At 30.3% G+C, this 17379-nt stretch overlaps 1 protein-coding gene across 1 annotated transcript; it reads left to right on the forward strand.

Moving 5' to 3' along the window:
- Positions 1-12784: 12784 nt before the first annotated feature.
- Positions 12785-16326, forward strand: LOC132312349 (LOB domain-containing protein 4-like). The gene is made up of 2 exons (XM_059810689.1): positions 12785-13256; positions 15616-16326. Exons 1-2 carry the CDS (start codon positions 13080-13082, stop codon positions 15943-15945), a joined length of 507 nt encoding a protein of 168 aa, XP_059666672.1. The 5' UTR covers positions 12785-13079; the 3' UTR covers positions 15946-16326.
- Positions 16327-17379: the final 1053 nt, after the last annotated feature.

Genomic DNA, 17379 nt, shown 5'->3' on the forward strand with positions numbered 1-17379 from the left:
CACGTAACGTGTCGGATACAAAGAATTCGAATTCTATCTATCTGATTTGAAAAAAAAAACTTAATTAAGTTACAAGGTACAATAGGCTTTATTTTGAGTAGACGTTATTTAAAAATTAAATTAATTTTTATTTTATTTTATTCACTCCAATTTCGTGTTACCAAACACAATTAATATTTTAGCCGTTCAATTTGCTAGTATGCCACGGCCCACGGCTACGTAGATGACTTCACTATGATGAAACATGCGTGGGCCTTTTGGACTTGGAAATGTGGATTAAACATAACATATACAATGCTGGGCCATGAATGGGTCTTATTCCATTAACCTCTTCTATTTGACCCAATTGGGTGAAAGATCAATTAATTCAAAATATCTTAACTAATTAGTTCATATTTGTGTCATTATGTCTAAACATTTACTGCAATGCAAACGTGACAAATTAAAATACGGCCGCCGTATAAAGATTTCTTCTTAAGAAACCCATGATCAGGAATATATATATATATATATATATATATATATATATATATATATTATAGAATAATAATTTATTACGTAATACTGAAGCTGTTAGTGGTAAACTTCAAACACACAGAATGCATGCGGTTGAAGACTTTGGCCGAAGCAGCATTGTTAAATAATGGCGGCAAAAAATAAGGAGAAGGTTAATTTAGGTAGGAGATAAGGTTTTAAATTGAATTTAAAATTTTAGGTAGCCATGGGATCTTGTGCTGATTGGTATAAAAAAGCGGCTTGTAGACAATGAAATATACAGTAAGATCTTGAAGTTCACTCAAATTTATATTTAAACACAAGGAATCAATCAATAGCAATTCATCTTTTACTGTGAATAGTGGGCGTGACTAAAATAATCAAACTAAGAATCAAATTAAGCACTCTTAATGATGTTAGCTGTCCCCAATTTTTTTTAATTTCTCACCAATATGATGTGATGTTCCACAAAATTTTCCACCTGCAATCAATATACATATAGTGGTGTATTTTTGCAGCTCATCACAAAAGTTGAAGGGGTTTTGGTTCACGGGTATTTTTCAAAAAATTTGGATAGTCGCAAATTTACCCCCACACACACATATATATGTATACAGATGCGCACGCGCGCGCACACACACATATTGTGGCATAGGGATATTTCTTTTATTTCTTAAAGTAGATGATGAATATTCAAATTCCCAAAATAAAAAAATGAGTGTGTGAGTGAGTGAGTGGTATATATTTCTTGCCAATGAAAAGTAATAATAATATTATTATGACAAAGAAAGAATTTTCGTTGAATTAGATAATTATACATTTTTTTTTTAATTCATCATAGAGAATATTATTTTTATTATTTTATTTTTGTGACGAAAAATTAATCCACCTGTTAATCACTCTGAACTATGTTTGCAAACTTCAAATAAATTCAATCACATAACAATATTTTATGTATATATATATTATATATAGGGGCGGAGTCAGGAATTTGATTCAGGGGGACATGTTAACACTGACAAAATAATTTTTTTTTCAAGTAGGTCGAAAATATAATAATGTAACAACAGTGCATTAGAATAAGTGAATAAAAAATGAATAAGAAGATACAAAAGAAAAAGAAGGGTTATTGCACATAAATTATGCATGAGTGTCAAAAATATAAAATAAAATAAAATAAAGAAGAAAAATGAATTTTTTAAGAAGAAAATGAAATAAAAAGAAAAAAAATATGAGAGAATTTTGAAAGAAAAAATAGATTTTAATTGTAGAAAGAGAATGCAAAAGTTTTTGAAGATGACAAAAAAAAGTTGAAGAATAAGAAGGAAAAGAAATAAAGAATTAAAGACGTTTTTAAAATTAAATAATTTTATGGAGATAATTTATAAATTTTACGAGGGTGTTTTATAAATATTTACAAATTATACGAATAAAATAAAATAAAATTTAGTAGATTCAGGAGTAAAGGGACCATTTTAATAATTTCAGGGGGGCATTTTATCAATTTTATAAATATATGTAAAAAATAAATAAATAATAAAAAATTATAATGGGACAGCATGGGCAAGGGGGGCAGCTGCCCCTGGGCACATGCCGCCTCCGCCACTGATTATATATATAAACCATAGGAGATTGTTATTAACAATTAATTTCTACTTTTTTTTTTTTTTTTTTTAGTTGAATGGGTAAGCAACAATTAATTTCTACTTGCTTGTGGAGCACATGTGCGGTCTCCTTGTGGCATGGGCCGTGTCTCTCGTGTTTGGTTTTCGCCTATTTTTCTTAGCTTGTGAGAGAGGTTTAGATGTGTGTATTTTTGGTATATTCTCTGCATTTTTTAATTTAAGGTATATATATATATATATATTTTATATGCAATTGACCCTATATTATATGATAACCTTTACTTATCGCCCTAGCTACACCTACATGTTCAAATGTGGTTAAGGAGGTGCTCCAAATAAACTAGATGATTTAAAATATTATGACCAATCTATGAGCATCCTGACCAGTAATTAATCTTAATAGAATATAAAAAAACACTTTATTAACTTTGGTTTTTATAAACAAGAAATACAATGAGTTCTTGTGAGAAGATATAAACGTCTATGAATGAATAATAAATAATTTTAAATTCACAAAGTTCTTGTGACGGAGTAGAAGAATACATAACCTAGCAACATAACAAAGCCTAACAACACAAGAAACGCTTAAAATAAATTAATTCTTATCCGTACCATAATATAATTCTTAATTAGCCAGTTCTATGGTAGCCACTGCAATTCTTATAATAAGAGTCAAATTATGCCTAGGATTAATTCTACCCTTTAGGCTTGTTTTTAATTTTTTTAATATATATATATATATTTTCCTGAATGTTAGGCTATGTTTGTCCAAAACTATGTGATTATTAAATCATCAATAGAATGTAACAAACTGAAAAAAATAAAACAATATATATATTTGTTGTAGCATTTTCCAAGCATCTTCCTTGTACTGTTTTTATTAGCTTTCACCGTCATTTGGATCACATCAATCCTTGTTTCTTTGAATGTCTTACTCTGGACAAGATCTTGCCGTGAATCTTTTTGATAACAAAACCTGAACCACAAAATACAAACAAAGAAAAGCACCTTTAATTCTCTATGCCCTTCTAATTCTATGCCTCGACATGCATTGGCTTCTCAGTTATTATTTGAGTCGCAGCACAAAAAACACTCTGGACACACGTATGATTCTGTTTTATAAAAATAGAGAATTGAATAATATAAAACGATTTAAAAATTCGTCCAATTGACAATTTACTAAGGAAAAGCACCTTTAATTCTCGATGCTATTTTAGTTCTACGCTTCTTTAACATGCATGTGCTTATCACAAAAACAATGGACACGTACGGTCTTGCTATATAAAAATAGAAAAACTTACCCAAAAAAAAAAAAAAAAGGAAACTGAATAACATAAAATAGTTTGAAAATTCGTCTAATTGACCATTTTTATTAAAGAAAAGCACCTTTAATTCTCGATCCTCTTCTAATCCTATGCTTCTTTGAAATGCATGTGCTTCTTGGGTATTATTTGAGTCGCATTCAGAGACAGATTCAAAAAAGTACGTGAAAAGGGGCGATCTTGAACAACAAAACAATGTTGGGGACAGTAGTGAAGTTTTTCTCTAACATCGGGCAAACTCAAAAAATTTCAAGTATATAATTTTAAAAAGCAAAATTAGTGGGTACAATTGTAAAAAGAAAAAATTTCAATGGAGACGACTGCGCGGCTGAGCCCATCATAAACCCATCCCTGGTCACATCATAAAAAAGTCTATGGACATGTATGAATTTGCTTTATGAAAATGGAGAACCGAATAATATAAAAAAGTTTGAAAAATTCGTTTGATTGAGAAGTGACTAAAGTCGAGCACTCTATTTTTAAGAGTTTGAAAAATTATTTTAGGATAATTGAACCAAATCAAATCTGTAACACCAAATGATCAATTTTAATTTGGTAACCATGGTCTGAGTGAGTGCACTTACATCACATCAGAGAAGAATATGGAAAAATGAAGTGCCTAGCTAGCTAAATGCTTTCGGTGATTGAGACAAGCCCAAATGCCCATAACAACTGCAGAGAAGCGTGCCTTTGTAGCCATGATCACACTTAATCAATACAGACCATGCTTTGTACCTTCCAAATTATGACCAAAACAAATTCAAACCATGTACCCCCATTGACTTCAAGATGCACTTTGTCTTGCATTAACATCATTTTGTTCAATAACCTTTCCTTATAACCACACACACACACACACACACACACACACACACACACACACATGAACACACACAAAAGGTGTTCAAATTAGGTAGCAAAATTGATTGTAATATAAGTTGCCAACATCACAAAATAAAGTGGTTTGGTTTAGCGGATTTATAGTGATGGAGCAAAGGTTATGAATGTTCACAAATAATTAATAAAAATTTTGAATTCATAAAGTATAATTAAAGAGAACGCTAAAAATGTATAGGTTTATTTGATTTAGTTTTGTGAGAAAAAAAAATAAAAATTTATTTAGTTAACAGTTTATGAGAATTCGGTTAAAAAAAAAAAATTGTTTTTGAAAAAATTATCTTTTATAAATTTATGAAAACAAATTTATGTTTTTTGAATTCTTGAAGATTGTTTTGAGTGACAAACCAAGAAGCCCTATTAATCGATGTGTATTGTGCCTAAAGAAATTTCAAATGCAACTAAAAATAAGCTCAAAATTCAACTATATCTAAAAATTACAAATAATAATAATAATAAACAACCTAATCACTAAAATTTACAAAATACCAAAAATCAAAATAATCTGAGTGTGTTTAGTAGATAAGATAAAAAAATGTTGAAATATTCAACAAACTTCATATATGAAAAAAGAAAATTTGGAGACCCTAAAAAAAAAAATTTAGCTCAGAAATAGCATATATCAGAAGCATGGCTCTCAAGTATTGATTGTTGGGTCGTTTTCAATTGAAAATAGATATTTTCGAATCAAAATGGGGTCATCGAAGATGTCTCAAAAAATGTATCAACTCATCCGTTTGATCTTTTGATTGTCAAAAAGTCTTGACATGAAATCTAATGTAAAATGAATTTGGTAAAATCAAATTCTCTAATTTTTACCATAATTTAATATAATAATAATTTGTGAAACCACCATAAAACAGTCGGCAAGATTCAAATTCATTGAAAAATAATTATTTATTCACCAGCAATTTTTTTTTTTTTTTTTATGACATGAGGATTGGATTCAACTATGCTTTTGAGATTGATCAAATTAATCACCCAAACCTATTATTATTAGAGATAAGAAATAAACAGTCCCAATTGACATGACCGTTCATTTACGTTGTTCTCAAGAGTGATATTTAATTTTTTTCTAATCCACTTAGAGGGGTGCTAACCACAGTGGAATCTCAGTTGCTAGTTTAGCGGTTGACGCGTGTAGTTCCTTTTTCCATAATTAATTATTATTTTTTTTCTAACTTCCTTTTGGGTCTCTCATTATATATAATTACTATACTAGCTTCCTAACTGATAAACCATTAGCATAAATTCTCTCTTCAGAAACTTTCACGGTTCTTTCTCTTTTTAAAATTTTATTGGTTACAAAATTCCATATCTAAATGTTTGAAGTTCCAATACTAAAATTTTCTAATTTACAAAAGTCCATATCTAAATGTTTGAAGTTCAAATCCGAATTTTTTTAGATCTGTATTCTTTGTATTCGAAATATTGCTCTGATTTTTCAAATTTAAAAAGTAAAAAAAAAAAAATTATCATAAAATAAAAAGAAAAAAGTACTATAAATTTTTTTTTAGATTATACTATTTTTTCATCTGATTTTATTTTTTTTAACGGAAAAACAACAGAATACTTCGAAACAGAGAATATGGATTTGAAAAAATTATATAATTTTAGAGAGAGAACCAGATTATAGTACTTTTTTCTTTTTATTTTATGATAAAATTTTTTTACTTTTTTAATCTGAAAAATCTGAGCAATACTTCGAATACAAAGAATACGGATCTTAATTTTGTAACAAATAAAATTTTAAAGTGAAAATGAACCGTGGAAGTTTCTGAAGAGAGAATTTATGCTAATGGTTTATTAGTTAGAAGGCTAGTATAGTAATTATATATAATGAGAGATCCAAAAGGAAGTTAGCAAAAAAATAGTAATTAATTATAAAAAAAGAAAATACACGCATCAATTGCTAAACTAGCGACTGAGATTCCACCCCTCATCCAATTACATTTGCACAATAAGTAATTTGTAATGACATCTCTTTCAACCATTAATCTTCTCACATTTTTCTCACCAAAAGTAAAAATTAATAATTAAACAGCACTTACCATCAATGATGTCACCACCCTACAAAATCATTCATCACCAAACATTAAATCTAATTATTACAATTTTAACCAATCAATGTGTTAATTCATATTGGTAATTGGTAATGACATAATGATTCTTTCTACCATTAAATGAGAAAAAAGTAAATAAATAATAAACAACAGATACCGCCAATGCACCAACCTACCAAATCATTCCCACTACTATATCACCAAACATTAAATCCCCTAAATAGAATTTGAACCAATCATTTTGTTAATTCACACTGTTTATATATAATTTTGGTCGTCATCTCACTAGGCCTTTATGCTCAGTGTCGAATTTGTCACACTCATTTGTCTTCTCAAATGCGTGTATTATATCATCTCTAAGCAACATCTTATCATAATCTTTATGAAACCAAAGTTTAACCAAATCAAGTAATAAAACCATTGGTTGCTAGAATGAGATTAAGGTACAACATGTTGATGAACAAGTGGCATTGAATTATATAGAGTGTTAGACCTTCAAATCTAACATATTTAAAAAAAACTTCAAACAATCATAACTTTCAATTCGAGAGAAGTTACGGAATTTATAAGATATATATATACCAAAAGCTTGAGGAGAGATCCGTAACAATGCCAATCTCGTTTATGATATTGAAAGCCATTTTCGAACCTAAATTTAGCATTTTCGATAAAGTTATGAATGATTTTTGTCGTTTTTTTTTTAGGAACTTCCTATTTTCATGTGATTTTCCTCTGATTGATAAGGGTTTAGTTTGTTTGATTCTTGGGGGACCTCCAATTATGTGATTTGGGAATTGTTAATTATTTTTTTTGTTAGTTTTAAAGGTCATTTTCTACTATTAAATTATTCAAAATTATTTTGAATCCAAAAGATACATGGCTGCCGATGGAGGAGTTCATAGTGTAAGCTCCTCCCGTGGATACATTGAACCTTCGACTTTTCAACTTGCAACTATCTTTTCGACTCCCCAATCATTGAATCTAATGTAGGATACATTTATTTTTTTTCTTTCTCAATATATATATAGTTTAATGCTTATACTTTTAGACAACTATTCATTAATATCAATATGGATTTTCTTTCTTCCAAATCTAGTAGATCCTAGCTAGGGTCTTATCTTTTCTTTTTCGGTTAACACTAATGCTTGTCACAGGCCATTATAATTGTAAATCTATATATTTGTGTGTGTATATTATATAGTCAACCAAAAATAATAGTCAAGCATTGCTCATCAGTGGAGATCTTGACTACCGACTCACTCCATCATGTAAGTAATAATAAGTAACAACTTATGATCATGATATATGATACCTCCTCCAAAAAAAAAATATATATATAGATATATGATAGGGTCCAACAACCACTTCAACAAGGTCAAAGAGGGAATCCCCAATCATCACCATTATATTAAAAGTGTGATTTTTGGTATGCAGTGGATTTGCTTTTGTTTCAAGAAAAAGCACTATATATATACACACACACACACACACACGTACATTGTGTTGCTTGATAAGCCCTTTGTATATATTAAGTGGTTTAAAACATCTCAATCCAAACAAACAAGTTACACACATTCTACATGTATATATACGAGCCGACTATATACATCTATAATTTCACTTCTTAGGTGGTAATTATTTTGATCATATCTGTACGTTGACACTTATATATATGGACGACACGTTTCGAAAAAATTTGTAAGCACTGAGAGAAGTAAGTATGTGTAAAGCAAAATAACCCATATATTAAATTGCTATCTTTGCTTAATTAATTTCTCCAATATATATGTATATATACACACACATTAGTTCTATATATGGAGGGCACCCTATTGACCACTTTCCATGTGTGTGTATGTGTGTGTGTGTGTGTATACTGCTCTTGTTGGCCATGCATGCTTCCTTATCTACAACAAGAAAGGTAAAATTGATGTGCATGGCACTGTAAGACAGTGAGGTCCCATGCTTTATAGAATCTCCTGGACTTCCCCAACAATTCTCTCTTCCATGTTGCAGCATATATCTTAATAAATAAAAAAAGTGTCCGGCCTGAATCATGTAGGATACGCATATATATGCTTAGCTAGATCATACAGGAGGGGGATACTAAAAGATTTTGTAGCAATTTTTAATTGGAATTTTGTTGAATATTTGACTATGATGGTGAACATTAGTAAAAGTTTTAAAGTGTACGTAATGTCAAATGTTAGGTCTGTCTCCAATCTTTCTTTAGTCACCTTTCATGACCGATATATATATATATATATATATATATATATATATATATATATATATATATATAAAGTGAAATTAGAAGAAAAGAAAAGTATACAAAAGTACAAAGTGCACACCTGAGCGCCAAACAAAAGAACAAGCCAAACCAGCCCAGAGGCAACGGGAGCCAACACAAGCTCAAGAAACAGAAATTCGAAAAATGGAAACCTAAATCAATGAACTAACAATATTACTCGGGATTGTAACTTAGTAGTATTTTTTCACATTTTAAAATAAAAAATCAAGGGATCAAGTCTTTATAGAAACAAAATCGGTGTAAATTTCTTACCAAGAAAAAAAAGTGTCATGAACTAACAACAAGGAGAGAAAAAAAAAAAAACAGGCTTAGTTTGTTAGCTAACATGATTAAAACGCATTTGTAAATAATATTACAACACGAGATTGGTCTATAGTAATTGAGGACGGAAGGGTTTTAAGACTTAGATGCAATGTACAAAGAATTTATTTCTTTTAGGCTTTTTTAATATATTAGAAAAAAGGGGAAAATATATATTAAAATGCAATTGTAAATAATATTACAACACGAGATTGGTCTATGGTCATTGAGGACGGAAGGGTTTTAAGATTTAGATGCAATGTACAAAGAATTTATTTCTTTTAGATTTTTTTAATATATTATAAAAAAGGGGAAACTATATATTAGAACGCATCTGTAAATAATATTACACACGAGATTGGTCTATATTCATTGAGGACGGAAGGGTTTTAAGATTTAGATGCAATGCACAAAGAATTTATTTCTTTTAGACTTTTTTAATATATTAGAAAAAAGGAGAAAATATATATTAGAACGCATTTGTAAATAATATTACAACACGAGATTGGTCTATGGTCACTGAGGACAAAAGAGTTTTAAGATTTAGATGCAATTTACAAAAGATTTATTTCTTTTAGACTTTTTTCATATATTAGAAAAAAGGGGAAAATATATATTAGAAAAGAAAACTTTCACAACAAGGGTTACTTTCCCTAGTGTAGGCCAAATTTTCTTGTAAATAAATGAACATTAAAACCATTACTTCCATAAACTTGTTTGTTTCACAGAGAAAAAAACAGTTTTTAATTTCCTCTCTAGAAGGAATGGAAGTCAAAAAAATGCATGCTATCCTTTGGAATGTTTTAGTGACAAATCTAGACAACACATCCTTTTCATTAAGTAATGGCAGACATAATAAATTGGGTAATGCACATTCTTTAACATCTTTGTTTTTTTTTTTGGTAAGGCATTCTTGCACGTCTCAATATTTCTCCACTGGAACAAATTTGGATTTGGAAATTCCAAATATTAAAACTATAGCTTTTTGAAAGGAATTGGTGCATGTCCAAAGAATACAAATTATATTTCCCCAAAAAGTTGGAGAACTAATTAACGCCAACATGTACATGTACATGTACACCCCCACATAATCTAATTGTCTAGTTGTTGGAATTAGAACAATGATGATATAAAAATGTCAAATATAATCATTTGATTATCCTTCAAAGAATGAAACTACCCACCAAAGAAAAGCTATTCAAGGTCAAACCTATCACTGTCCAAATGGTCACTATTGCAACCACCGAAGAAAAATAAATAAGTTTTAACACCAGACACTGCTGTGATTGTGGTACAAGTGATGACTTTTAATTTTATTACATGGTCAATTGAAGGGAAAATATAATATAGCAATTTTTATTATTATTATTATTATCACCTACTACTTACTGAAAATAAAAAAATTTATCACCAACTTCAATTGATGTGCATGCATTGATATATTACTCATTCAAAAATGTCATTTTCTCTACAATTATATATAAATTCATATAGGTCAGTCATTCTGAACAAACAATGACAACCATGATTCATGCTTAATGAAATATATATATATATATATATAAATATACTATGTATTCCCTCCCACACGCCCATGCATGCATAATGTCAATTTTTATTGGTAGGTCGGATGTTGCTTACAATCTTTCATCTGATAGAGAACAACCAATTTGACAGCAAGCCTAGTCAACTTTTTGCCCCATGGTGGGCTCATTAATCAGCTTATATATGTGGTTTTTGATCCATCAAATTGAAAAAAAAAAAAAAAAAAAAAAAAATTTGCTTTCTTTCCACAGAAATCTAATCCATTCATTAGGAGAATCTTATCGGTTAATTAATCAGTTTGATTAAAGCCTATAGCGCGTTTTTAACAAAAGCAATTATCATAATTAAACAACTTTTTGTAGTGCACAATGGTGATTAATGGGAACTAAATGAATTACTCAACCATCAAAGCACTCATTTTCAATGATGTAACCTGCCCCCAAATCATTTTTATATTAATTAGAGATCACTAAACATGAGATCTCTTTACCTATATTTTCCACTAAGCAGAGTGTAATTAATATATTAATTAATTTAAGAATTTCTTCCTTTTGTTTGGTTCCAATCTTGTCACACATTTCTTATCAGTTTGAGTTCATCACTAGGGTTTTGTGAGCTTTCAGTTTCACTACATGTAACTCTTGTCCCTGCCTGTTTGTAAAGCATTAGGCAAGATCTAACCATGACCCTAGTAAGAAGAAATGTAACATATATAATAATAACAGTATTAATAAAGCTAGTCTAATAAAAAAAATAAATAAATAATAATAATAATAATAATAATAATAATAAAAAAAAAGAAGGGCTAGTGATGTACAGAAGAAATTATGCTAAGAAACAAAAGAACCAATTGCATATTAATCAATCCCATCTTAGTTCCCCAACATAAAATAAAAAATAAAAAATAAAAAAAGTAAGATATAGTAAAATAAAGAAACCAAAAAGGCATAGTATATAAAAATAAGCAAGATGCTGGGAAATCACAAGAAAATTATTAATATAATTATTTAGCCAATAAGCCTTAGATACTCTGAATCATCTCTTCCTTTCTTGTTCTGAGCTTTCAAAAATATTCATTGTTGAAACTTGAAACCCATCCCCTATCCCCTTCAACTTTAGCTCAGGTGAGACACTTTTCCCACACCTGATTAATTTATATCAAGATTCTTCAACAACATTGTTAAAAAGGGAAACTGACAAACTGATATTCCTGTACTAATTAATCTTATAATCAAATCGAGATCTTTTATTAATATGGGTTGATTCTTCAAGAGTAATTTTTTGTATAAAAACTTATATACAACTACACTTGTATATATATATCCAAAAATTATTAATAGTAGTGCTTTATTCTTAATATTTTTCTTTTAAGATAAAGGATAATACAGACGGTGACATAAATAATCCACAAATGAATCAAATCATCCATAGGATGCTCTTATTTTCATTCCTAAATCAACTACATCATATCGATCTTTAAATAATTAATATATAGTATTTACCTTGTATAATTTTCTGCATTGGATTTGAAGATGTGAGAAGATAGATACTCATACACTGCATTATTAATTTACTACAGAGCTATACTCTCTCTTCTTTGGATTATATGAACACAAAGGATGTGTTATAAGCATATATTGACTAATCAACAAATCATTACTGAAGTTTTTTGTTTGTCAAAACTCCGAATTAAATTTGCTTTTATAATATGTTTTAATTCCTTAATTTACCCTAAAAGAATAAATTAAAATAGATTGCACTTTAACATAATAACCCAATTCCTTTTGCACCCCCAAACAAGCGATCATGAAGTGTTTATAATTTTTTTTTTTTTTTTAAAAAAAACCTTAGCACAAAGTGATGCAGGATGGGAGAGAGAATGAGAGAAGAGAAGAGGAGAGGAGAAGAAGCAGAAGAAATAGATGGCAAGAAATTCTGAATAAAATAATAAATTAATGAAATATATATCCATAAAATTAAAACATATAGAAGCAAAATAATAATAAAAAAATGAACCCTAAATATCTATATCCTTATCTCGACTCCAATACTAGAGGCGAAACACGTGCAGTTCACTTGTGTCCATGGTATATATCGTCTTCATCACAGAGGAAAAAAGCTAGAATTGAAGAAAATATATACTAGTAGATATATATATAAATTATAAAGAGGTGGGACAAAAATCTAATCAACAAGGATGTTTTTGTCTAGCAAAATCTAATGGCCATTAGTAGGACCCAGCAAAGATATCATGCCATCTACTTTTTTCTATATATAATAGCCAACCCCTCTGCACTCAAGCCCCCTCCTCCTCTCTCCTCTTTTCCTTTTTTTAATTCAAGCTCCTTTGTTTTTTTTATTTCCCTCATTTATTCTTCTGCTGATACATATATATATCCATTTGAGCTACTAAAGTAGCCTATTAATTAAGAGTAAGGCTTATATAGTTATATGCTTATAGCAGTTAGTGTTGAAGTAGTTAAACTTATTTAGTTTATCTGCAACTTGTAATTAATATATAATGAAGGAGAGTGGGAGGAAACAAGGGGTGGCTTCTCCATGTGCAGCATGCAAGCTTCTTCGAAGGAGGTGTGCTCAGGATTGTGTGTTTGCTCCTTATTTTCCGGCCGATGAGCCTCAGAAGTTTGCCAGTGTACACAAGGTGTTTGGTGCTAGCAATGTCAACAAGATGTTACAGGTTCAGTATATATTCCCATTCATTCATGCATGCACATCTTTCTCTATGTGTGTGTGAGAGAGAGAGAGAGTTTTCTGGTTATTATCTATTTATTAAGTACCTTTCATGCACTTGTGTCTTTTTGCACCATTATGCTACAAAAGCTCTAACACTGTGAAAGACATTCATTTCCCAAAACAATGTGGAAGTGCCAAATTTTCAGGTCATTGATCATTTAGGCATTAAGTATTGATAAATTATATGGAGAATACAGATACCATCATAAATTGCTTTTCTTTTCTTTTTTTGGTATATAGGTAATTAGAATTATTAAACCAAAGAAATTAATGATCCCCCTTTCCTTTTTTTCTTTATTTTGGACTTAATTTCTCGTGAAGTAATTTGGGACGTTTGTGCTAATGCATGGTTCTTAGCTAGTGCCGTTATTTAGATAAGTCTTGATTTTATTTTAATTTTTTTGCCCCAATTTGGGAAAGTTTTGCTATATTTTTCAATATTAAAAGAAACAAAAATTTCACATAGGAGATACACTAGATCATCTTTCAAATGTGTTAGGGGGGTTATGGTTAATATTGTGGTTATTTTATTTGAATGAGGAAAATACATTTTTTTTTTTTTTTTTGCTTAAGAATAACAATGACTTGCAAATGATGACTTATAATCCTAACTTTGGATGATTTATACAATTTAAATGCTAATATATTATTATTTTTTGAAAATAATTAAATATTACCAAAAAAAATATTCATAAAAGTAGTAAAGCAGTGAATTTTCACCGTTATTTCTGTTATGATGGTTGAAAATAGTAAAAAGACCCCACTGTTATGATGTTTGAAAATAGTAAAAAGACCCCACTGTTATCACTTTAGAAAACATTATTATATATAATGCACTTTATCAAAGTTCAACCATTACCCTTTTAATAGTTCAGATGATACTATTTCTCAGGCATTTTAGTCATTTCAAATCTCTTTGTATTAGTATTAATTAATCCACTTTCTCTTCAACTGTATGATTTTATTATAATATTGCACCTTTATCAAACAAAAACTACTGTTTTACTTAAATGATTCCTTGGCAAGTGAAAGAGAATAAAGGACTAGAAATCTGCTTTAGTGCTAGAAACTATGGAAATTTTTGGAGGAATAAAGGAAGGATGCTTAAATACACAGTTTATTCAAGAAAGGGGTTAACTTCTTTAGGACCACCAAGTTGCTTCTTATAGTATGAACTTAAACCATCCTTTTTCTTTTTCCGCCATATACACTTGCTCAGCTTTTTTTTTTTTTTTGCTATGAGAAGATGAGTTCACATTGATAAAGATGGCTATTCCATAGGTTGATGCCATTTAAGCATAATAAAGTAGTTAAAAGACTTTGATTTTCTTCTTGGATTAAAACTAATTGAAGTGGTGGGCAATCATGACATAGTGGAGATGTTTATCTTTAGTCAAGAATTGGGGCCCAAACAGGATGATAGTTCTTGAAGCGGTTGGAATCTCTATGTTTGATATAATAAATATGTTTTTTCTTATAATTATAAAAAGAGGTTACACTGTTTACTTCTACACGCTATATTCAGGCTTTCGCTTTTGTGATTCGCATGCGCTTCTGCACTAACTTTCATTTGGCGACAGTTGGATTTTGTTATTTTTGCGCTCTTGCTCTCGCTCCTACTCTTCCTTTTTATAATTTAGGTTCTGATCACACTTAGTCAAATTGTTAGATGTAGTATACTAATATGAGTAATATAAGAGTTCTCTGGTGATGAGCTCTCCGTATTTAAATTATTGAATTGAAAGATGCATTTAACTTTTTACTTATCTTAAAAAATTTTGTTTCAATTCAGTAGTCAAATATAAAGAGCTCACGACTCTTATCATAATGGAGTACTCTTTAGAACAATGAGATTCAACACTTAATTTAGGAGCTAAAAATTCACTTTAGAAGGAAAATTCAAGCAAAATAGATCTAAGAAGATGATTTAAACCCTTCACTGAATTTCCATATATTGATTTTTCTTACAGTAACAGTCTCTTTTTTTTTTTTCTTTTTTTCTTTCTTCTCTTGTTTTCTTTTTTTTTTTTTTTTTTTTTTTTTTGGTGTGCAAATTTGGGATATAAGCTAGTTCTCACAAATCACGTATATCATTTGAGTTTAGGTCTCACCTTCTGTTAATCTCAAAATGGAAACTCAATAGATTACTCTATAGACTTTTTCCATTGAGCTATCATGTTTGTGTGAGCTTAAAAAAATAATAATAAATAAATAAATAAAAACATAACAAAATATCGATTTTGCTTCTTGAGCATGATCAAATGAAGAATGTCTAAGGATTTTCTGGATTGTGAAATGTGCAGGAGTTACCGGTGCACCAGCGTGGTGATGCTGTGAGCTCCATGGTTTATGAGGCAAATGCCAGGGTACGTGACCCAGTGTATGGTTGTGTGGGAGCAATATCATCACTGCAACAACAAATCGATGTTCTTCAGACTCAATTGGCACTGGCACAGGCCGAGGTGGTTCACATGCGAATGCACCAATTCTCCTCCATGTCCAACCACACCTCCAATTCGTCCGAAAACGCGTCACCTTCTTCCAAGCTCGTACCATCTCAGACCAAGTCATTTTTTTCAATGGACATGATGGTAGATCAGGCCAACATGGGGGACTCCTTGTGGTCATGCTAGCTTAGCATGCCTTGTCTCCCCTTTTCTAGTACTATGATCATGAGCCTAGGTTTAATTGTTGTCTGCCTCTTAATTTATCACCTTTTATTGCTTCTTTTTGTTATATACATATCTATAGCATGAGTCTGGATCCTCTGCAATACAATACGTGTTATCCTTCATCAAACGGTTCTAATCACTCACATGTGTACATGTGCCTATGATGTAGACCATTAGATGAAGTGTTTTACTGCACCTGATCCAAGCTCCTATAGCACATCTCTACCTGACCCCAGAGGTGATGATAAGAGCCATTAACCATATTGTAAATGTCTAAACATTATTATTATGAGTCATTATATATATATATATAGTTGATATGAGTGAAGTTGAATGCCTTTATTAGAAGTTCCTGTTGCCTCTTTTTCACAAATCACAATCATGTTTTCCCTTGTATTATGAAGAAAACAAGGTGATTGTTGATGGGTTTTATTGCTTTAAATGCCTGGTCTATATAAACTATAGGAATTGTGATATTTAATGAGATGACATATACATTGACATAGAGACATATATGTAAAAAGCGGTCACGATTATAACTGTCCAATCTCTTATTGTCTGATGTTAAATATAAGCGGTGATGATTATAACTATCCAATCTCATATTTTCTGATTTTAAAATTTAAAGTATGTTAGATATCAAGGCATCCAGCGAATAAGGTTGACAAACCGTGCCATTATTTTGGGAACATAATGTACTTACCTTTAAATGCCTTGTTTATATACACCATAAGAATTGTGATATTTAGTGAGATAACATAATGATGTAAGGACATATATATAACACTAGTGATGGTTATAACTGTCCAATCTCATATTTTATGGATGTTAAGTATAATGTATGTCAAATATTAAGTCAATCAAGACAAATCGTGCCATTTTTTGAGTCCATAATGTACTACCTTTTTCTAAGCCCAAAAAGTTTCAGACCCTGCTATTCACTCTTCTTGCGAACAATATTCACTATATAATTACTTGAAAGTGTGGAAGGTTATATTGCCATACGTACATGCTATGTGACATTAGCAATAATAATATTCATTATATTACTTTGGGCCTATATAGCCCAAAGTTATAAAGGGCTATGCCCTACAAGGTCCTAAAGGCTCCAAGAAACAAAGAACCAAGGCACTGAAGCCCAAAGGCCAACACCCAACAAAATAGAGAGCAGGGGATGGGATTGTCTCGCACCTAGGGCAGCAGTACTTGCATTTAGAAAATAGAAAAGAAAATATTCTTGATTTGGGTTGGATCTTGGGTGAAAAACCTGATCCATTTCAGAAGTACCCATATCCAAATTCTCGAATTTGACCCAAGTCCATTATATATAGTTCATATGAGTGAAGTTGACTGCCTTTATCACAAGTTCCTGTTTGCCTCTTTTGAAGAGATCAC

This window comes from Cornus florida, unplaced genomic scaffold (genome assembly GCF_030987335.1).
Source record: "Cornus florida cultivar Cherokee Brave unplaced genomic scaffold, ASM3098733v1 CherokeeBrave_3.0.0_Hap2_Chr06, whole genome shotgun sequence".
Classification (NCBI taxonomy): Eukaryota; Viridiplantae; Streptophyta; class Magnoliopsida; order Cornales; family Cornaceae; genus Cornus; species Cornus florida.

Bases quoted from the DNA above. Each gene is read 5' to 3' on its own strand.
- LOC132312349 (XM_059810689.1), top strand. From the start codon at position 13,080: ATGAAGGAGAGTGGGAGGAAACAAGGGGTGGCTTCTCCATGTGCAGCA. The intron at 13,257-15,615 runs GTTCAGTATATA...TGAAATGTGCAG, and splicing joins ATGTCAACAAGATGTTACAG to GAGTTACCGGTGCACCAGCG.